This window comes from Camellia sinensis, chromosome 1 (genome assembly GCF_055761805.1).
Source record: "Camellia sinensis isolate YWXY chromosome 1, ASM5576180v1, whole genome shotgun sequence".
In the NCBI taxonomy this organism is placed as follows: Eukaryota; Viridiplantae; Streptophyta; class Magnoliopsida; order Ericales; family Theaceae; genus Camellia; species Camellia sinensis.
In genome coordinates, this window is record NC_138961.1 from 18,904,628 (window position 1) to 18,928,867 (window position 24,240).

At 33.0% G+C, this 24,240-nt stretch overlaps 2 protein-coding genes across 5 annotated transcripts in view; both read left to right on the forward strand.

Annotated features, from left to right (window-relative positions):
• The first annotated feature begins 1,711 nt into the window (after nucleotides 1-1,711).
• LOC114294129 (uncharacterized) lies at nucleotides 1,712-2,680 on the forward strand. Its single transcript, XM_028238243.2, has 2 exons — nucleotides 1,712-2,327; nucleotides 2,547-2,680. Exons 1-2 carry the CDS (start codon nucleotides 1,712-1,714, stop codon nucleotides 2,678-2,680), a joined length of 750 nt encoding a protein of 249 aa, XP_028094044.2.
• Nucleotides 2,681-5,378: 2,698 nt separating this feature from the next.
• LOC114294162 (alpha N-terminal protein methyltransferase 1) overlaps nucleotides 5,379-24,240 on the forward strand; it is a 30,078-nt gene continuing 11,216 nt past the window's right edge. The window contains exons 1-6 of one of the 4 annotated variants that reach the window (XM_082872617.1): nucleotides 5,437-5,946; nucleotides 6,787-6,884; nucleotides 15,327-15,368; nucleotides 19,956-20,057; nucleotides 20,506-20,560; nucleotides 22,999-23,096. In XM_082872617.1, the coding sequence (XP_082728743.1) occupies nucleotides 15,363-15,368; nucleotides 19,956-20,057; nucleotides 20,506-20,560; nucleotides 22,999-23,096 (261 nt within the window). In that variant the 5' untranslated portion in view covers nucleotides 5,437-5,946; nucleotides 6,787-6,884; nucleotides 15,327-15,362. Of the gene's footprint in view, nucleotides 5,947-6,786; nucleotides 6,885-7,460; nucleotides 8,202-9,953; nucleotides 10,680-15,326; nucleotides 15,369-19,955; nucleotides 20,058-20,505; nucleotides 20,561-22,998; nucleotides 23,265-24,240 lie in introns of those variants that run through there. The other 3 variants (XM_082872616.1, XM_028238288.2, XR_014331277.1) reach the window with 3 other exon arrangements.

Here is a 24,240-nt window from a genome sequence, read left to right on the forward strand (position 1 = left end):
TCCTCTCATATTAGTTAATCACCTGATACAAAATCATAAATTACAACTTTTTTTACCAAACTCAACACACTTAGGGTATGTTTGATTAGACGGACTGAATAAGGGAGATTAGAATTCATTGGACTTGAGTCCGGGAGACTTGAGTTCTGGGACTGTGAATCCCCGAACTATTTGGTTGGACTGCATATGTATCATGTGTTTGTTTTTTCATGGGATTAGATGCCTGAAAAAGGTTATTTTTAGTGAAACCAATGTTTTGTTGAACGAACTGGATAGGATAAATGAACAACAGACTATTTTACCCTTTTTTCAATTGTTTACTAAGTAATAATAATATTAAACATATCTTTAATATTTTAATTATTTTTAGCTAGATTAAATAAAAATTTATTTTATTTTATTTTTTACACAATTAAATAAATTTATTTTTTTTAAATAAAATAAATAAACTATCAATAAAATATCAATAAAAATATATGTTATTTCTTTAATTAAAATTTTAAACAATTTTGTTTTTTAAAATAATAATAATTAAACAATGAAATTAAATAAAACATCTATTAACATTTAAATAATGAAATTAAATAAAATATAAACAAAATTTTAAAATAAAACATCAATAAAATATGGGCAAATTACAAACACCTCCCTCGAGATTTGGTGAAAATACAGATTCCCCCTGAGGTTTGAGAAATTACAAATTGCCCCCTGAGGGTCAAATTTGCATAACAAATTAGGGGGAATCTGTATGAAAATAAAAACCTCAGGGGGCAATTTGTTATGAAAATATAAACCTCAGGAGGCGGGATGTAATTTCTCAAATCTCATGGGGGAATCTGTATTTTCACCAAACCTCGAAGGGGTGTTTGTAATTTACCCATAAAATATCTATAAAAAATTATTTAAAAAAACAAATAAACAAAACATCAATAAAAAGTTAAATAAAATTATTTTATTTTTAAATTGAGACATTTAAATTTTATTGAATTTTACTAAATATAATACATAATTAAATAGTAGAGTGTCCAAATAGTCATTTTATCACCTAATCCCAACAGTAAATAGTTCCTCCAAAATTGTCTCATACCCCCCCCTAAGATAATACAATTCCCCATATGGGGGATAAGGAGTCCGGCTGGACTCCATGTTCGGCGAACTAAAAAAAAAACAAACGATGGACTACTCACTCATTCGGATAAGCAATCCGAACAGTGAATAATCCCCCAATCAAACACACCCCTAAGGCACCATGTCATTGTGTCTCAATATCACCAAATACCTTATCCATCGCCAAGCCTAGGAGAAGTTATTGGTTGGTCTTAGGGCACTGTCATATGGTGTCCCAATGGTGTTTAGATTAGTGGAAGAAATAAGAGCATCTCCAATGCTTAACCAAATTTTTCATCAAATTTGAGTAAAAAAAAGTCAATTTTCTCAGTTTGATATTGCTTCCTCCAACGGTGAGCATCCAAAGGGGGAGGGTCAACCGTTTGGTCGACCGGCGGGTCGACCGGTAAGGCCATTATTTTATTGTTTTTTTTGTTTCCCTTCCTTTCTGTTCCCAATTCTTTTCCTATTTCTTTTTCCCTCCATTACATATATTTCATTTTGGTTTACCTCCAACAATGATTTGCTTCTAAAATATCACATAAACACATTATCCATATGCCAGACAACTGATATGATCATAGCTTAAACAAAACAGAATATAATGAATACCTTCAAATCCATGATGTTGACTTCATTTTCATCATCTTCTTCTTCCTCATCCTCTGATGATAAGTCTAATGATGAATATATGGTCACACTTTTAGGGGCTTATGAGAAGAATAATGCTAGTATGCTTCAGATTCTTAAGTCAAGTGATAGCTCAAAGAAAATAGGTGGTTCTGTTGTAGGCCATAAGTATATACGTAAAGATAGAAAGCAGGGTCATGAGAGATTGTTTGCAGATTATTTTGCTACAAATCCAGTGTATTCACTTACAATATTTCGGAGATGTTTTCGAATGCGTCGTCCTTGGTATCTGCGAATTTTGAATGCAATCCAAACACATAATTCATATTTTGTTCAGAAACAAGATGCAGCTCATGTAGTTGGATTATCTCCCCTACAAAAAATGACTTCAACGATGAGAATATTGTCATATGGTGTCACAGCAGATGTAATTGATGATTATATACGTATCGGGGAAAGCACTGCAATTCAAAGTTTGCAACAAATTTGTAATTCGGTGATTGAAATCTTTGGACCAGAACATCTGAGATCTCCAACACCAACTGATATTGCTAGATTATTTGCTATTGGGGAGGTTCGGGGCTTTCCGGGTATGTTGGGAAGTTTAGATTGCATGCATTATGAGTGGAAAAATTGTCCAAAAGCATGGCAAAGTCAATACGTAGGCATCAAAAAAAGCCAACCATTATTCTTGAAGCAGTAACATCTTATGACTTATGGATTTGGCGTGCATTTTTTGGAATGTCTGGCTCACACAATGACTTGAATGTGTTGGACTGATCGCCTTTGTTTTTCTAATCTTGCTCAAGGTAAAGTTTCCCCTGTCCATTACACTATTAATGGACATAGTTACGATATGGGTTATTACCTTGCTGATGGTATATACCCTCAATGGGCAACACTGGTTCAAGCAATTTCTTCTCTCCAAGGAGCAAAGAAATAACATTTTGCAATGATGCAAGTGTCTTCCAGGAAAGATGTAGAGCGGGCATTCAGAGTACTTCAATCTTGATTCGCAATTATAGGTGGTGATGTACGTTTTTGGGATTCGAAAATGTTTGCCAACATAATAAAGAGTTGCATTATATTACATAATATGATTGTCGAAGATGAGAGGAATGAGCACCTTGATTTCGATTCTGAATTTTCATCAATCAACGCACCAGTGCAACTTTCCTCTATTCCTACCAATGATTTTCAATCGTTTTTGTCTCGTCATTTAGGTATTAGAGGTAAGGATGCATACCATGCCCCCCGTAATGATTTAATAGAACATATGTGGCATCTTCATGGTGAAAACTAAATTCACCACATCAATACATGTAATTTTTTTTATAGTTTTGGAATGGAAGGTTGTCTCGTTTGTAATCTTCATTACGATGCACTATATTAACCAAGTAGTTCAGAAGTTATGTGATGATATGCTGTTGTGATGATCCAATCTTTAATATTCAGAATTGTTCTGTATTCAATTCATGAGAATTACAAATGAGTTTAATCATGTCTTAATTAGTTACATATGATAATACCTAACCAAATTTAATAATCATGTCTTCAATTCTGTGTTCAATTCAGTATTGATGTGCCACAAATGATAATACCACATCAATTTATTCACATTTAATAATCATGTCTTAAATAATAATTTAATAATCATGTCTTACATTTATTCAATTCAGTAGATGTGTTCAATTCAGTACATCAGCAACGGTAAATTTTCAATGTTGTGCTCCAACATTTGTGATTCCTCAATCATTTCAAAATCTTCCATAGTTTGAAACAAATTCAGTACATACAATATCTAACTTACTGAAAAATATTAGAATGATATACACTCAACCTGAGAATCAGATAATATAAATTAAAGTGCACTGATAAGAAAAAAATTTATAATGACACAAAACAAACAAAATTCACAGCATATAATGTAATGCTATTCTGAAAATGAAATACTCTGTCAACCCAATTGAAATGCACAGCTTGATATTACGAAACAGATATATTTTATAGAGCACATCAGCAACGGTAAATTTTCAAAATACTCTGTCCATCCAACGGTAAATTATTAGAACGGCTAGTTCTGAAATATGTATATGAGATGTAACATTTTCAATTATGTTTTCATGGGAATTTAAATTTATATCACTCCTCAAATTATTCATAGTCCACAAAATAACCTATCTCAAAATAAACCAGTTCAAATAATATTAGCACTTGTTGAGAACAAAACAAAGCAGATTTGATGACCCGGTCAACCGGCTAGTTGATTGGTTGGTCTCCTCTTCCAACGGTCACGCACAGTAAAGAAGTGAAATCTGTACCCTGTTCTCAGTTTGATGATTTTTTTGTTCAATTCTCATTTTGATACCAATTTGGTGAAGCCGTTGGAGTTCCAAAAAGTGCATTTTTCACCAAATTTCAAATCTGATGTCAAGTTTGCTGAACCATTGGAGATGGCCTAAGACCCATGAATTTGTATTAGGTGATTGGAGAATATAAGGAAATATAAAAATTTGTAATTTGTGAGAATATCGCCACGTGGCGTCCTAGGATCCCAAAACAATTTTTCCTAGCCTAGCCTCACCTTCTTCCAATATCAATAACTATGGACTCCGTTTGTTTTTAGAGGTAAGATGGAGGAGATTAATAGTGAGAGGATTGTTAGTGAGGAAATTAAGTAAAATTATATTTATTTAGATGATAGTTGTTAGTATAAGGATTGTTAAATTATTCCCCTATAAAAGAAATATAAAATATTAAAATAAATAAAATTATGATTTCTACTTAACAAAAAATACAAAAACATTAAAAAAAAAAAAAAACTAAGATAAAGAACTAATTTCTTAATACTACCTCCACTTCCTCCATCTTAATCCCAACACCAAACCACATCATAATTCTATAAGGCTCCGTTTGTTTTCAGAGATAGAATGGAGAGGATTGATAGTGAGGGGATTAAGAGTGAAGGGATTGTTAGTGAGAGGATTGATAGTGATGGGATTAATACTGAGGGGATTGATAGTGAGGGGATTAATAGTGAGAAATTGTTAAATTATTTTTATATAAAATAATAAAAGAAATAATTTTTTTTAAAAAAAATTAAACGTTAATATTTTTAAAAAAATTCTCAATATATAAAAAATAAAAAATAAATAAAATTTCTAATCCCCTCACTATTTTTCTAATACCATCTCTACCTCCTCACTATGAATCCCCCTTCCAAGGCCTTTACTAATACTAAGGTATTAGTAGTCCCTTGCCAATCTCTCAAAACAAACACCCCATATAGTAGTTCCACCTCACTATCAATCCCAATCTCTTTCCTATAACCCCAAATAAACGGAGCCTAAAATTATAAATCCTTTTTTTATCTCCCAAAATATACCTCACATATAATGGGGTGATTATTCAGTACTCTCAGAGTATAGACACATGGTACTTCATAAAATTTTGATTGATGAAAACGTGCAAAGAATCACGATTTATGTTGAAAATGGTAGAACAACATAAATCTAAATAATTGATAATTGACTTAAAATATAGACACGTAGTGTTTCGAAATTATTGAATAATTTGCCCGAGGTCTGCTGTGTCTCAATCTCAATTCCAACTATATCTTTCAAAAACAAACGGCGCCTGATATCAATCTAGTCACTCTCTGTCTCACTCACTTAATTATCTAACACAAACCTCTTATCTCTGACTTTCTGTCTGTGTCTCTCACTTTGTCCGTTTGTAGACAAACAAATCTCTACACTCTCTTCAGTCCCAGACAATCTAAGGCCTGAATTCTACAGAGACAAAACAGCTACACACACACACATATATATATATATTGGAGAGAGAAAAGAGTTTCCTTAATTGAAGATAAATTAAAAAAGTTCAGTGCTCAGGTGGGGAGAGCAACAGAGAGAGAGAGAGAGAGAGAGACAGTAATGATGATTAGTAGTTGTTTGGTTGTTGGTTGAAGCTCCAAATCGTTACGATGGAAAGAGATTTGAAACTATGTATGGCAACCTAATTCTAGTTTCACATACACAAAAAATGATATCAACAGGAATCAATTTGGTGATGACCGTGATTGGATTCGCGGTGAGTACGTTGTTCATCGTTTTCGTTTGCACGCGACTCGTTTGTGCTCGAATTCAATTGAACGCTTCGAGGCGGTCCTTCCCAATCTCTTCTACTTCTAGATCTGATTTTAGCATAGTAAGCTCTTCTTCTTCCTTCTTAATCATTTATTCATCAGTAATAAGTTTGCTTAATTTAGGTCTAATTGGAATTTTTTTTTATTGGTTTGGTATGTGATATCATGAATTTGTAGTTTATTTATTTGTAAAAATTAGTAATTTGTAGGTGCTTGATATTTTTTACATGGTTTTATTTTTATTCCCATTTTTCTCTCTTCATTTTCATTTTCATTTCTTTTGTGTTGGTTTTTATGATAGGTTTGGTGGAAATGTTGTCATGTTTTCTGATTTTATTTTTTTTTGAAAAATTTAAAAATAGTTTGACAAAATTAAATACTTAAAAATAAAGACATTTAAAAGTTAATTTCGCCCCCCAAAAAAGCGAAATTCTAATGAAAATAATGAGTGTTTTTATTTTCTTATTTATTTTTTTTTTTTCAGGAAACTAATTTTAGAAAACAGATTTTGAAAAATTAACCAACCATAAAATTTTGAGAAGTTTTTATTTGTTTGAACAAAAGAAGATGATGAGGTTTCTTTTGCCTTATTTTTGTATATCAAACATTTTGATCCCTTGACTTTTTTTTTGTTTTTTTGGGGATAATGTTTGTGGGTTTTTGGTTTCTTAGCACTCAATTTGAAAGCCTAGGTAAAACCATTTGTAATGTAAGGCTTGTAGCTTTGCTAAAAAATTGAAAACTTTCTGTTCTCCTTTTTATTTGAACTGTTTTTTTGTTGTTTCTTATCAGCATGTAACATAAGACAAACTTCACACTTTTGCCTCGCATTTTGTTTTATCCTTTGTGGATCATTTCTTGCTATCATTACCTAAATGATTGTTCACTTTCGTGTGGTACAGCTGGTACGGGGTTTACGCGGCCTTGATCCTCTTGTCGTAGCCAACTTTCCGACAAAGAAGTACAGTGATGCATTTGTTTCCTCTTCACAAGATGCTCAGTAAGTTGGTTTTTTGTACTTGTTGTTCCTTACTTTACTGGCTTTGTTTGGTGTATGTTTTGCATAACTCTTTGTTTTCATTCACTCATCGTTCCTCACGGTGTAGTCATGAATCACTCCAAATTGAATCTTTATGAAATGTATGCAGCCATGTTTGATCAATTTATTATAATATGCCCTGTTTTTTACTAGGTTAGGCAAGCAGGGTAATGTGATGTAATTATGTTATTTAGAATTTGTTATCTACCCATCGTTAGTTATTGTTTAAGGAATCTGATAAAGGATGTCTAAGGGGAGAGAGGGACTAATAGGAATGTTTTAAACATGCATGGGGTTATCGCTCTACTAATTTGATGGTCTTCTATCGAAGAAATTAATATAATTCTATAGGTGGAGCTGAGGGTCCAACAGAGTAGTGTGTGTGGGAGTTTGGTATTACATTTTACTTGTGAGAAACTTGCATAACAAAAACATATACACTAAACAAATTTCAAATAATTAAGTGCAGATTGGTATAAGAAAAGTGAAAATACATTCACAGATAATTGTCTTAATCCAAACATTATATTTGAACAGAGCATGGATCATTAAATAGAAAGAAGGGACTAAAGGATCTGGCCACATAAAGGGGAATTTGTGATTTGAGCGTCTGTTGATGTTGTGGGCTCCTAAGGATCTGGCCGGAGAATGGTTTTTTTTTCTTTTTTTTTAAAACATCATCCTGTAATTAAGGTTGTACCTTGTGCTCAAAAGTTCCTGCTTACAACAGGGCATGGGTTACTAATGTGATGGTTGGCACCGGTTTAAGGGTGAAGGTTTGGGAATTGTCATCTTGTTTATTTTCCTCAAAGTCGTTGCTCTAATCTTTTAGCATTTGTTGGGATAGAGTAATGCTAGTGATTAATGCTGTCAGTATTAGGATTGTGATTGTTCTCTTGAAACTCATTTATTCCCTTGTAATTGCAAGGGGTTGACAAATGAGAGTACATGACCCATTCATTGCCTCTCGGGACCATAGTAGTGAAGATAAGGGAACATAACCCATTGATTGCCTCTCAAGTAACTTTTCTCTTTTGGTTTCTTTATTTCAGGGAAGTTTACTTTCCAATAACTTTCATTTGGAAGTTTTGGGTCCTTCAAAAGTTGCTTTCTCGTTTTGCACAGTTTTATGGACTTTATTCATCTGTACAATAACTGATTCCAAGGATATGGAAAGTTTCCTATCGATGTGTTCTTTGTGAAGTTTATCCTGAAACAGACAGTTCTCATTTGATATTAAAATAGTTAATTTTATTCTAATCCACAGCCCATAATTAATATTTGGGGAAGAGTGCTAGTTTGAGTTAGCTTGATGATGGTTTTTTGAGGGAGAAATTTTGGTGGCAAGGCTTAGCTTGCGTTTGGTTGTATTTTGTAAATGTGATTTGAGAGTATGAGTTATATTTTGAGTTTGTGTGTTATAGAATTATGATTTGAGTGTAGAAAATTTGTTTGGTAAAGAATTTTGAAAATAGTTTTGGAAAAGAGGTTTGATTTGAGTGGGAAATTATTGATGTGACATTTGATATGTGATACAAAAATTTACAACTCATAACTAAACATACAATTCAAAATTATTTTAAAAATTTAAAAATTTTCAGAAAATATTTTTCCCGATTATATAAATCAATTGCAAAATAAAAAAATAAAAAAATCACTGTTTCGAACAGCCGGCCGGACGACCGGCCGGACGTCCCGTTCCCTCAAACGCCTCCTCTGCAACAAACAGAATGCTTTGACATATAGACAGAGCTTCCGGCAGAGTTTTGAAAAATTAATTCCAAAACTCTTACCAAACATCATGCTCAAACTCAAGTGTTGAAAACTATTTTCAGAGCACAAACAAACAGAGCCTTAATATATCCAATGCTTAGTTTTCTGTGATTATTTTTTCCGTCATAGAAAGGGCCATATGACAATCTTGGGGATGCGAAATGTCAGTTGATATCTCTGGTAGTGGTGTTACTTTATGGTTGGTTCTTGCTTTCTCGATATGGGGTTCACATTGCTGATTTGTGTAGAAGTTGGAATTATTGGAACTTTTTGATTTATTTGTTAGTATAAGATTTTGGTTCTCCTAAAGATTGTGGCTGCTTGTACAATAAGGGATTTTTATTTTTTTATTTTTGATCAGCAACAAAATTGAAATTGTAGTAAAGAATGTGCTGATATTTTGGGGGGGGGGGGGGGGTGGTTGCAACCAGAAAAAAGAGAAAGGAGACAGTCCCAATAACCCCCTGTACAACCCACAAAAAAAGCCCACCCAACATATTACACGCATATATACATTTCAACACTGTGCAAGCCTAACATGCTTTTTTAACTTTAGACATTGATTTCCTCTCTTTCCCTCGAGCTTTAGCAATAACAACCGATTTAACTTCCATGCTTTTCTTTGAACTGTCTTTTTAAACTCTTCCATAAAAACAAAAAAACACTAACATTCTTGTTGGGCTTCAATCCTTTAGAAGACAGTACCTCTCTCTTATATGTCTCCCAAACACTCAGCGTTGTTTTTTTTCCCGACATTGCTCTCCTAAAGGCCACTCCCCTTTTGTCAACCGAAGCCTTATTTTAAACTTCCTTCTTCTTTCTAGAGGTAAGGTTTAACCATTTCTTCAAATCTGACTTCTCCAAACTCATACAATCATCGCCATTTCCATTCACCTTACCATCCACATGAGCGAGCTCATTCACCCTCTTCATCGCTTCATCCATTTGCTTATGAACATTCACCCTTATTAGTAATAAGATTTAAAACTGCTCTAGCTTATCCAAAGCCCTGTCCACCTTGTTGAGAACTCAACCACCATTGGCATCATAAATCGATCCGATCGCAACTTCGAATATGGAATTCAAAGGAGTCAAATGAACATACTGACAAGAATCCTTCAAAAACTGAAGCCAAATCAACTCCCACTTCAACCCCTCACCACTTCTTGAGAATGCTTTTGCTCGCCAATATCATTACCAATCTTATATATCTCGATTTTCCTTCTAACCAAACTGCTCAAATTTTGTGCGCGCCAGGTGCACGGTTTGCCTTGCTGAATATCGTGAGGAAGATACATTGCGTATCCTTCCTTATTGCGGGCACTCCTTTCACGCAGCCTGCATTGATAGATGGCTGCATCAACATTCAACGTGCCCAGTTTGTAGAATTTCATTGCGGGAGATTCCTGAGAAAAAGTGCATGCAACCTATGTTCAGTTCAGTCATCCGATCTCATTATAGAATGGAGTCCCTCTGCACCCATTCTTATAACTGTCTATCGACAAGCCCCAGCTTTTCATCAAGAGCACAGGATGATTATCGGATGCGCACAATTGAAGAGAATCAGTTTGCATCAGAGAGTAATGGAGTGGAAGCCAGAGAGAGCATCTCCATCTTGATTGAGGATAGTCAGACTGCAAAAGATTCAGAAAACAAACATGTGGATAGCACATCTAATACATAAAATGAGAAGCGATTGGCCCTTTATTTGTAATATAGGAAAGTGACTCTACAAGTGTCTGTTTCTGATTTGGTCCAAGCTGCAAGATTGAGACTTCGACATTGCTATGAGATTGAAAATAGGAAACAGGAAATTTGATTGTTCTTGCTTGTGGCTAGTGGTACATATAGCACAGTGATTTTCTCAACAGAGCTGTTGCTAGGTCAGTTGTAAAAACCTGGATAGTTCAAGTTTGTTCAAAATCCAGACAGTGTAATTAGTGCTTCTTTTGCTTGCTTTATCTTAACTACTTTCCATCTGAATTGCATATGTAGTTGTAGCTATCTGATACTTAATTCTGTTATGTTGAGGCTCACGTGAGTTTTTTTAATAATAAATATGAAATTTTAAGCTGTTAAGTTAAGATAAATATGAAATTTTAAGCTGTTAGGGGATTTAAATATCATATTTTATTTAAAATTTTAATTTCACATTCAATAAATATAGGTCATAAATAACAAGAATGAGCTGTCATAATTTCTAACCAAGAGCATGAGCTCGGAGAAACCAGTGTTTGGTTTGTATTTGTAGAGTAGTTTTTTAGATAAAAAGTACGAAAACTTGTTTAGTTTGTCTTTTTTCAGAAATAGTTTTGGAAAATTATTTTGAAAAGAGAGTTTTAAAAAAATTGATTGATTTGATATGTATGAGAGAGAGAGAGAGAGAGAGAGAGAGAGAGAGAGAGATTTTGGAAAGTATGTAACCAAACAAAATTTTGAGATTTTTTTTGAAAAAATTTGTTTGGTTTGATTACTCTTGAAAATTTGTTTGTAGAGAATTTTTTTCAAAAAATTTTCTAAAAAACAAACCAAACAATTTGATCCTTCTACAATAAGTTCAAGTGGTGTTCCGAAACAAAACAAATGGTGATTAGTATCTATAATAGTGTAGCTTAAGACTTGCTAGTAATTAGTCAAATAAAATATTCAATGACTACTTTGACTAGATTCGACGGAGTAACTCTTCGAGCATTTTAATTATTTTACGCCAGTGTTACCATAAAATGGAGTCTATTAAATAATATTTGGTTCACTCAAATGAAGTAAAATTTAATAAGCATTTTATTAAAATGTTTATTTTTATGTTTGATTAACTAAAATATATATATATATATATACATTGTAAATTAATTTATCATTTATTATTATAAAAAAATAGGAAACGATTATTACACTTTATTTTATTCTAGTAGGTAAAATATAACGTTAATATTATCATAGGAATGTTTAAAAAATTGTATCTTATATTTGAGGTGTCCTCTAAATCATGTCAATATCATGATTATCATAAACTCCCACTACAAGAATCTGCGCTTTTAGCGACTATTTTTCGCGACTAATATAAAAGTTGGTAGCTAAAAGTTATCTTTTGGCGACCAAATATTAATTAGTCGCGAATGATCATTATTTTTGGCGACCAAATATGAGTTGGTCGCAGAAGGTCATATTTTAGAGACCAAAAAATGAGTTGGTCGCAGAAAGTGGTATGGTTTTGGCGACCAACTATAAATTTGGTCGCGGAAGGTCACATTTTGGCGACCAAAAAATAAGTTGGTCGCGGAAGACCAAAAATAAGTTGGTTATGGAATTGGCGACCAAAATTTTGGTCGCCAAAAACTTATTTTTAGCGACAAAATATTTTAGTCGCCGTATATTGAGTTTTGGCTACTAAAACAAATTAGTCGCCGAATGGAAAATAAAAAATTATTTTTTTATCTTTAGCGACCAAAATTTTGGTCGCCAAAAAACTTATTTTTAGTGACTAAAAGTATTTTAGTTGCCGTATATTGAGTTTTGGCTACCAAAACTATTTAGTCGTCGAATGGAAAATAAAAATTTGTTTTTACCTTTGGCAACCAAAAAGTTTTGGTCGCCAAATAAAAAATATCTCTTCTCTCTATCTCTCTCTCTATCTTTTTCCCTCTATCTTTCCCCAATTTTTTTCCCTCTCTCTCTCACTCATCACTCCTCTCTGGCTCTTTCATATCTCTCCGCTCTTTATCTCTCTTGTTCATCTTTATTCTCTCTCTCTCTCTCTCTATGTCTCTTTCTCTATCTCTTGTTCATTTCTTTTTGTTGTCTTTCTCTCTCTATCTCTCTTTCTCTGTGTCTATCTCTCGCTCATCTTGTTTCTCTATCTTTTTTTTCCTCTCTCTGTCACTCATCACTATTCTCGTTGGCTCTCTCTATCTCTCTTTCTTATCTTTATTCTCCCTCTCACTCTCTCTATATCTCTTGTTCATCTCTTTTTGCTGTCTTTCTCTCTGTCTCTCTCTCTCTGTCTATCTCTCGCTCATCTTGTTTATCTTTCTTTTTTTTTCTTTCTCTCTGTCTCTCTCTCTCTCTCTCACTCATTTCTCTTCTCTCTCAATCGTTCATTTCTCTCAATCACACTCATCTCTTTCTCTGAGCCCATTATTATTGAAAGAGGAAAAAGTCAAAAAATGAAATGGGTCTCTCTTTCTCTCTGTCTCTTACTCTCTATGTCTCTCACTCATTTCTCTTCTCTCTCTTTCACTCATCTCTCTTACTCATTTCTCTTCTCTATCTCTCTCATCTCTTTTCAAATATTTTTTTTTCAAATATTTTTTTTTCAATTATAATGTGTATAATTCCATCGTCATAAATAATACAAAAAATAAATATAAATATTTTAGGCCTAAACAAACATGTTTTTTAGTTTATGTTTTTAAATTTTTTTAAACATTTTGTTCAAACCAAACGCGTTTGTAATTTATTTTTTTCTAAAAATAAACAAAAACCAATTTATAAAATTTATAGAAATTATTTTTCATTAAAATATTACTCCTATTTCTACCAAAGTAAAAAAATAAGAATAATTTTTTATTCATTAAAATAAAAATGAAACAAATAAATTTTCAACCTTCATAACTGGAAAAAATAAATTCATTAACTATAAAAAAAAATTATTTTAACAAAAAATATTTTTTTTTTTAAAAAAAGAATCATTTTGCTGTTTAAATATTTACCAAACAAACAAAAAAAAATTTCCCGCTCGATTTTCCACCCCCCTTTTTTCCATTCCCGCTCGGCTTCCCCCCTCTCCATCTCTTGAACCAAAATACCCAATCTGAAAAGCCAAAAATCCCCTTCAATCAAAAATCCCTAATTCTTACGGCTCCACCGAATTCGAGAAGATCTGTCTGAGATGATATCCAGGCTCCAATCTGTGGAGATCGAAGCCATGGTCGTTTGCCATTCATTTTCCACGATTGTACTAACGGTTGTAGCCACGACTACTGCCAACGAGTGAGGAAGAGAAGAGATGAGAGGCGAGCGTTTGGAGGTGCAAGAACAAAGTGAAGAAAAGGTGATCGAAGCCATGGCCGTTTTTGATCTGTTTGTTCATTGATATCTATTTGAATCTCTCTGAATCTATATCTATATATATATATATATATATATATATCTTGGTTTTTGCTCTGTTTGTTCATTGATTTTGGACCAACTATACCGACAGGTCCATTGAGTTCTAAGCAAGGGACTGAATGTTCGACGACAGTTTGAATTAGGCATCTAATGGGTATTTTTTTTTGGCTTGCTTGCAGGTTTGATTTCTAAGGTTGGCTTCTGTAATTTTCTTCTATTCTTTTTCAACCACTCATCTGACTTAATTGTTGCTCTACAATTGCTTTCTTGGCAAAGGAATCTTTAATTTACATGTCAATACCGCTCTTACCTTTGTGGTTAAATTTTCTGCAACAATTACACACTTAGTTAAAGCTCCCTTTTCCTACACCTATATCCCTAACCGGAGATATCTAGTACGGATTCTATCTCATTGCTTTTGATTTTACAGTGTCGACTTTATCCCTTCTGTATAAGTTAGCGAAAAAGAAGAACCTTAATCTCCTTCTGTTTTCTGCTTCAAATCATTTCCGTTCCAAAATAAGTGAGTAAAGATGATATGATCCTCCTCCATCAAGGAAAGTTTGTAAAATTTGTTAGTTTGTATAGGCATTACTCTTCAAGTATATTTTTAGTGCTTTCCTATGACTAGGACCTAATTATGTTTACAAGGGATAATTGACTCTTTTAAAACTAACATATTTTTGTTTGTGTTCTTTTGCTTTCCCCCTGACCTTTATAAGAATGGCCCTACTCGATTCATCTTCTAGGCCACATTGATTTTGTATGACTGTGTTGTTTAGTGTCATTGATTTGGGGTTTTACGATTGTTTTAGGGTTTATGTATATATATATATATGTTTTGTATTGCAGCAATAGTGCTCGATTGTTCTGTGCCATTTTTTCTATGTGTAAAATTTTGACATTGTTGGTCTCACTTTGTTTCTTGTTTGATTGTCAATTTGAATTCTGGGGTTTGTGTTCATTTTTTTTAATCAGATGATTTTGATTGTGGAACTTTATTGATTTATATGTATGGTGGTTGAGTAGACCTTTTTTAAGATTTTGAATTTAGCTTTGATTGTTCAATTTGTGAGATATAGGGGTGTGATCCTACTTAAAACTCTTAGTTCCTTTCTTTGAAAGTATAGGCATGTGATTTTGAAAGTATGATCCTGAAAGTGAGATATAGGGGTGTGATTCTGAAAGATTAAACTTGGTTCCTACTGTTTAGTTTAATTGAATGGTTCCTACTGTTTAGTTTAATTAAAAACACGTGTATATATATATATATATTATAAAGAGATAAAGAAATTACATTGATGTATAATGTGAACTAATACTAATGTTGAAAGGTGAGTACTATACATAGAATATAGAATATCTCCAGATTGTATTTACATCAAATAATTTCTACAACTGTCATGTTTCTCATGTAATTAATAATTTCTACAATATCTCAATTTTGTTTTTTTGTTTTTTGTTTTTGAAGTTTCTTTGTCATTCTCTTTTTTCTAATGTAACCTTTATAAACTTATGCAGAAAGCAGCTGAACGGAGCTAATGATTAGGTTCCCATATGGAGGTAAAATTCTTATTCTCTCTTCAAGATTATTGACATCTCTATTTAGCACAGCATCACAGTTCTTATTCAATCAATGTGTTCCAAAAAATCTGTTACAAGATCCTTTAATCATCTTATGAGCATCATGACTAATAGCAATTTTGATTATTTATAATTGAAATTTGCAACTAATTATGGGTGTATGTTATTTTTGTGTGCTTCTAAATACACCCACTTAATTTGTCTTCACACCCACCATAATTTTGGTAAGATCCTAACCCTAGCAATCTGTACATACATAATTGGTACTAAATTTTTTGTTGTGATTGTAGTTGTTGCTTTATTCTTGCCTTCACTATGCAATTGGGTATTATTTCTTTAATCTTATTATTTTATGTATCATCTTTGTTGAAATTAGCTGTTGCTACTTCTTCTTCTTCTTCTTCTTCTTCTTCTTCTTTTTATAAGTAATGATGAAATGGGTAACTGTTGTGTGGATGATTGGTGTTTGTTGTAATGCCTCTTAAAAAAATTATTTTCAGTTATTTGACAATTCATGAAGACAAAGGTTTGAATTATGGAGAAAGATATATCAATGGTGCTATGATGTATGCATATAATATGTGTCTATACATATTGGCAATAAAAGAAAAAATGGTTTATTAGGCTTTTATGAGATCATAGATAGTGATGGTCTTGGTTAGTAATAACAGCGTAAAATTTATGTCTAGTGCTTTGACGTGAGATTGAAACACAAATTGTCCCAATCTAATATATCAAATTGAAAATTTAAACATTTTTTTTCCTCGAGGAAGTATAGTTTTCGATTGATATTCATGTTTTTGTTTGCCTCTGTTGGAAAATGACGGACAAAATCCATATTGTTAAAATTTTCATTATGTTTTTTGATTAGTAATAAGTTCATTGCATAAATTGTTGTAAGTTTCATATCACCATCCATATAAATAGCTCATGAAGCAACCTTTGTTATGGACATAACCTTGTGATGTTGGCAGAGATAACTCTCTTTCTTATCATCATTTATCACACACAATACATGTGTGGAGTATACAATTTTTTCTGTTATTTCTTAATTTATTTCAATGAAAAAAGTTAGAGCATTATGTTTTATTTCACTTGTAAGAAGATGAAACAAAAGTGATAGTTACTTTGGTTGGAACGGCTTTTTGAGATTCTCAAAAATTTTCATATTCCCTCATTTCTTTATCATTTTCTTTAGAACCTCATGTTTCACTCATGATATTGATGCTAGAAGTAATTTTTTTTTTCTTTTAAAAAATTGTAGTTTTCCTTTTTCAGTCCTTCAATAGCTCTGCTATTACATTTTCTAGAAATAAAGATATAGACAATCTTGTTGATGGTGAGTTTGAGCACCCTCTTCAGCAACTGCATGACTCAGACTCAGAGGGTGGGGGTGGCATTTTTTCCTTAGCAGTGCTGCTATTTCTTGCACTACCTAAGGTTGAAACTTTTTATTTTCTTAAAAACTATGTGGAACATTTTTTCCCCTTCTTTCTAAGTTAAAATGAGGGTGGTGATAAGATGGAGGGTTTTACAAAATGGAAATTTCAAACTTTGCCATATCAACCCTGTAGATGAGCTAGAGCTCAGACGAAGGCATTGCTTAAATGTAGCATAATATCAAGTGTTGAACACTAAGTGACGTCCAGGTTGAATAAGAGCTGGTTGTTAAACCCTTTTATTTTAAGAAATTTCAGCTCATACAGACGCATCTGCCCAACTGCTTACCCACATCTCATTTGGATGAGTTGATGACTAATTTATGGATGGAGAATTAATCACGTAATCGATTAATAGAGTATAACTAGGTTCTATATGTGAGATGGTGAGGCTTGCCATTGAAATTGTTGCTCTATCACATTGCCCTACCTAATTTTTTTGAAGAAGTCTTATCATTTCAAAAAAACCTAAAGCACATGGTGGGTGTGAAGCCAAATCAGTTGTAGGAAGCTTACCTGAGAATTGGGCTTAATAAAAAGATTCAACACTCACACTCTGCTAGGTGACCAAAGCCATGGTAGTAATGGGTAAAGGTAAATCATGTGAAGCATTCAGTACTTGCTTCCATTAGTGCCTATGCTGTGTGTGTACAACAGGGAAGCCATGTGAAAATTCATATATTATCTACGATATGGAGTCTTTTTGTCTCCAATTTTTTGCTTCCCTTGTCTCAAAACATTCACATTTATTAGATTATGTCTTTAGATCATCACATTTTGAGATTTTCAATGATCCAATGACTTGAATGTTTTGGGACGAAGGATAGAAAAGTTTGGAGATGAACGATCATTTATGTTTGTCTATTGAGCACTAGAAAAGTATCATAGCCATTTATGTTGCCTCTCAAATACTATAATAAATATGAAAGATGTCTATCAATCCCTAAACCAATTACAATATCCTAAACCAATTAAAATATAATAAAAAAAATTATAAAAAAAAGTTAACATCGTGACAATATCCTCTTAGGTATGCAATTATTGTTCATCTCTATGCTATTTACGTAAGGTAAACAAAAGATATATCAAATTCTTTTCTATAAGAATTGAACCTGCAAACTTCACATTACCAAGTAGTACCATACAACCACTAGACTAACAGCCCTAATTATGTTATAGACCTTGTCTAAGTGGGATTTATGTGGGGTTAAGGAAAAAAAATAAAGTAGTAGAATTTTTAATCCGAGTTTATATGCTAGGGGAGCATCTCTCCTAATTTTTTTTTTTTATTATCAGTAAAGAAAATTTTTAGGCTGATGAAGAAATCATATATTACATATGAGTTTACATCAATAAGGATGAAAAGGAAAAAAAAAAAAGGGGGGGGGAACAGAGCATGATGTTGGTGAGAAACTAACTCTAGCTTAAGCCAACACTTGGGGCCACCCAAAGACTAGTTTTACAATTGTTTATAACCCACAAGAGCACTTAACTTTAAATCCTCCACACTTACCATACTATTGCCCACAAAAGAGTTTTACACAATCTTGTCCTATTCTCGTCTCAAATTCTATATCGTACCGCACAATAAATATTTTTAATATGATTGTGTAGTGGAGAGTTGATCTAGTATAAAGAGGAAGAGATGATTTGGACATAGGATTGCCATTTGTTTATTCAGCAAATCAGATGGAAAAATTTATGAAGTGTTATTTTATTCATTTATCAATTGATGCTTTTATGTTATCTTATGAAACACCAACAAAAAAAATTAATAAATCTTACTATTTAAACAAATAAATATTTAATTGAACCACCACATAAATTTGTTCAATAATTTTTCAACACTCATAGGTGTTGACTTCTGTAGAGTTGATTAATTACTTTAGAGTTTAGGGCACCAAACCGAATAGAGATTTGGTTGCTTGTCCATAAAGCGCACAATAGCAGACAGAGGTATATGGAAAGAAACCTTAGTTTTTTTTTTTTTGATTCAAAAGAAAGAGACCTTAGTGGCCAAGTTTAAGACAAGAATAATAAGCAAATGAGAAGAATCCAATGAAAAGCTCTAAAATGACTAAACACCCCTCTATTGTTATAAAGGCCCTTTCTCCATTAAGATGCAAGGAATACTCATAAGCCCTTCCCAAATGAACTTGTCTAAAACCACAAGCAATTAACCTATGTTAATAGTTTTTTAATTAACCTAATTTTAAAATAATAGAACTTTTTGTTGGCCATATTTTAATATTTTATTTTACAAAGTTTGTTCTACAATGTTTCCAGCTCCTTCCTCCTCCTCTTCCTCTTCTTCTACTTCACCTCCATTTTTCTTGCCAAACTCTTCCACTATTGTGGCAGTCCAATCTTCCACTATTCTGTTCTGCTGATCTGTTTCCCCTGTTGCTCTGGTTGTTGTTCTGTTCTGGTGCATTTAATTTACAGTGTGTTCTGTGCTGTGTGTCTGCTGTAGTGCCTGTTCTGTCTGTCTGCTGTAGTGTAGGTACCTGAAGGGCTGGCTGTCTGCTGTAGTATCTGTTCTGTTTTTGCTGATGTGTTGATCTGTGGTGCCTGATTTGTTTTGCTTTGCTCATGGCTGTGTATCTGTTTTGTTGCTGTGTTGGCTTAAACAATCTTGGTGCTTGAAGTGGATGTAGGGCTGCTGTAGTTCAAGGCAGTGTGTTTGGTATGATTGCTGGGCTGTAGTATTTCATGGCAGTTCTGTTCTGTTCTGGATTCTCTGCCTGAAGGGCTGGTTGTCTTCTCTACCTGTTCTGTTTTCGTGATCTGTTTTGGTGCTTGGAAGGGCTGCTGTAGTGCCTCATCTGGTTTTTATTCACGGCAGTGTTGTAGTGCCTAATCTTTTAATGTTAAGTTTGCCACTTATCTTGTTTATCTAGGTTAGTGTATGGTAGATTATCTGGTGTTAAAATCATTATTTTTTTCTTAATTAGGTTGATCTGCCATGGCCGGTAACTTTTTATTTTTTTTATTTCTTTTTTATTATGTTTTTTTTTATGCCCAATGGCTTGATTTTTGTAATATTCTTTGAGATGAGACATATGACACTAATGTTTTGTCTATGGATTTTTAAATAAAGTGAAACTAAAATCTTGATTGGTTTTAGGAATTCACTCCAGAGGCTGGAAGGTATGATGTTATATGGGTTCAATGGTGTATTGGGCATCTTGCAAATGATGATTTTGTATCATTCTTTAAGAGAGCAAAGGTAAGGTCTCCTACCTGTCATGACTACTCGTTTGTGGATAGCATTTGCTGTCGTCAGTTACACTAGGTCACGGCCTCTCTGAATTCTTTTAACTGATGCTTAGTACTCATGATGAAAAGCTATGGACAAATATGGATTATTTTATCTTTGCCTTTATTGCCGTATTCAACAATGACACCAAAAATTTGTATCCATAAAAATATTCCATTTGCATTTACAATTCTTGGAGCTCAATATCTTAAAGAAACTATGTACATTGTGGCAATGGACAATCTTATCTATATCAAGGTCACGTAGTTTCCTTGTAGGATGATTTTATTCAACACGTGGGATTTTATTTATTTTTATTTTTTATTTATTTTAATTTTTTGTTGTTGTGTTGAATGATTTTAAAGAACATTTCTATGTGGTGAATTCCAATTTTGATGGACTATGTTTTCACTTCTAGGGTGGTCTGAAGCTTGGTGGATTCTTTGTGCTGAAGGAGAACATTGCAAGAGCTGGTACACTTTTTATGTTTCCCACTTTTAACCTATTCAGTTCTGGATAACTTGTAGCTGCTTGCATATTCACAAATTATCTTTCCTATAGAGTTACTCTTGTTTTTGTCTCTCGTCTTGAGTTAATTGTTCCTTCACTGAGTCAAGCTTGAAGTCATGGAAGCTAAAGTGGTGCCAGCTGCAATATTGGAAATAACTGACAGAAATAGCTAATGTCCAAATTTCTGGCCAGCATGTTTATGAAAATAGCCTTATGATTCAGATGAAGTCATTCATGCTGGTTATGAAATCAATGGTTGTCATGATCAAGTAGCATGTACACTTCAATGGTGACAGATACTTCCAGTGAGGTGTTGTGTTAGTGTCAAACACCAACTTCTTGGACACTCGTAGAAGCATGTCTAACATTTAGAAAATGACTTTCTTGTAGAAGCATTTCGAACATTTAGAAAATGACTTTACTTATCAAAAATATAATTTAAAATGAGAGTGTTAATTTTGAACACTAAACACAACCCAACACCCCCCTAAATATATCTCAGATTTTATGCTCTGGAAGAAGATGTCACATCATCATATACATAACCTCACTAGTCTGGCATGTAATGAACCGTTCTATTCAAGGAAAATAATATCGCTGTTGAGAACATAAATTAATAAAAGTCATAGTCTAAGAGGCACAAACACTTCTAAGAAGGTGTCGTATCATGTTGGACACTAACACGGCATGACACTCGTCGAACAATTCCCAACATTTGTCGAACATATGTCCAAACATATCTTTAAAATTTGTTTACTTGGACATAGTTCTTACACTTAAGAAATATGTGTCTATTTCTTAAACATACATGAATCACATTATAATATTGAATAAAATAGCTTGAAATCAAATTATTAAAGAAAAATAACGTAAGTTTATATATTTTTTCTTCTCCTTTGAATTTTTAAAATTATTATTTTTATTATTACTATATTAAATAGTCATGTATATGACATTTAATAATTGTTTATCATTATCTATGCCATGTAGTAAGTATATTCAACTATATAGTGTGTGCATGCTCTCCACTTGTCATATCCTATATTTTTTGAAAATTTTCATTAGGTTTAATATTAGTTGAGTTCCATCTTTCACAGTTTATTATTAATTGGGCACAAACTAATATTTTCTTTTGTCTTCATCTTTGTATTGTGTTGTATCAACCAAGAGACAATCAAATGAAAGAATTGACAAAAGAGATGTGATACCCAAATCAAATTAAGGGAAAAATAAAAAGTATACCCAGTTTAGTACCCCATTAGATGGGGGGTTTGGGAGGGGTAGATGGGTACCCACTAAACTAGTGGCCTCCTATTAAAATAAAGGAAAAATAAAAAGAAATGTATAGTCAACTCAGGACTTAAAAGCCCCCCCCCTTTTTTTTTTTTTTTAGTGCAAGGCTTAAAAGCTTCTGTATCTCTACACTTGTGACATTGTTGATTTGAAATTTAAGTAGGTGAAATGTATGCCTAGACATCTATTGTAAATATGATATTGAAATTGGAGAAAATGAGATAAACTTATGGTATGGTTGAATGTTTATTCATATTTTGCATGTAAGGATGGTTCTTTCTCTTGTTTTGGGGGAAATTAAGAGGAATCAGGCTGACCTCAACTATCTAGCACAATAGCTGACAACAGTCAAATACTGATGATGTCTGAAAGCAATTTGAAATCCCAAGTATCCTGTGAATGCTTAAGTCTTGAGGTTCGAAAATTTAATGATTAAATAAAACCAAACTAAGTACACATACTGATGATGACGAGTATGGAAGGAAGAAGAATAGCAAATATGGAACTTCACATAGACTCCTAGGTAGGATTGAATTACTTCTCAGTATGTCATTCCATTCACAAAAATAGAAACATTTAGGTAAAGTTTCGGAACCTTTTTGAAGGTGACAAAAAGAATTTGAATAAAAAATGCTTGAAAAAATGAACTGAAATATATCTAAATATATATAAATTAAAAAAAGAAAAAATCAATGTTGTTACGAATTAAAAATTGTTAGATATTGTCAAATTACTCAATTTTATTAATCATGAGTGTAAATGATTCTAAAATTGTGTACGATCCTAAGAAAATAAGGTCTAATTTGTTAATTATTATCATGTTATTATTGCTATTATTACTGCTACTACTACCACGACTACTAGCAGCAGCCTTGAGGAGGATCATTCAAACAAGTTTTCCATTTCTCTTGGTTGATTGCTGCTCAAATCATCTCCTTTTTGGAGTGTTATTGGCCAATTAATATTTTACCACATTGAGCATTCTTTTAGTAGATAAAAGTGGATTTGATTCAATTTCATTTTGGCCTAGCCTTGCTTATACACTAGGTAGTACTGGAGGTTTTTAAAATATGAATACCTGCTAAACTACATATAACATGTTTTCTAGGATTTGTGTTGGATAAAGAAGATAAGAGCGTTACCAGGTCAGACTTATACTTCAAGGAGCTCTTCAGTCAATGTGGATTGCATATCTACAAATTGAAGGTAAGCTCAGACCTTTTATTTTTACATACTGGCCAAATTGGACCATCAAAATTCAAACATGGTTTCATTAATGGAGAAAAAGAAATATACATGTAAAAGATCAAGTTTCCATGTCCCAAGCAAGAGTCGTTTCTAGTATTGGAGAGCATTGCTTATATTTATTTTTTTTTAAAAGAGAGGTGTATGAAATATAAGACTGTCTAGAATCCTCAGGTGTTCACCTTTATGAATTTCCAAAGCAAGTTGAAATAAAAGTGATAGTTCCTCGGAGTTTCCTATTTGTGATGTGGTGCTTTGACAATTTGATTAGCAGAACGCAAGTGCATGTTAATTGGTGTTGTATGTATAAACATGATGAGAAATTGGTTAGCCATCTCCTTATCCATTGTGAGGTGGCATTGGGAGTTGAAGATGGAAGGCTTGAGACTTGGTCTTATTGACTTGTCAATTGACTTGGTCTTATATGATGCCACTATCTCAGTTCCTTGACATTTATCTGAATTGATCAATTGACATTTATATGTTGTTGCTGCTGAGTTATGTGTTGAAACTTGGATATAGAAAATTCTATAATAAGACCTGTTTTGATAATGAATTCGTCCTATTTTGATTATGAATTCGCTAAATATTACAGGTGTATTATTTTCCTGCTTTGGCGACCAATTTATTAGTCGCGACAAATAAATTATTTTTTTTCGCGAAAAATGACAATTGCCGACCAAGAGTTTTGGTCGCAAAAAATACATCTATTGCCGACCAAAAATTTTGTTGGTCGTGGAAACTCACTTTTGCCGACCAACAGTTTTGGTCGCGAAAAGTAACAATTGGCAACCAAACTAATTTTGGTCGCACAATGTCACAGTTGGCGACCAAAATTTTTTGTCGCGAAATGTTACAATTGGCGACCAAACTTTTTGGTCGCGAAATGTGTCAATTGGCGACTAAGAAATTTGGTCGGCAAAAGGTGACTTTTCGCGACCAAAGTGTTTTAGCGACAAAATGAATTAGTCGCGGTAATTAAATATTTAGCGACCAAAAATTTAGTCGGCAAATCCAACTTTTGCCGACCAATGAAAATTTTGGTCGCGAATTACTTTTGCCGACCCTCAATTGGCGACCAAACTAGCGACCAAAAAAATTGGTC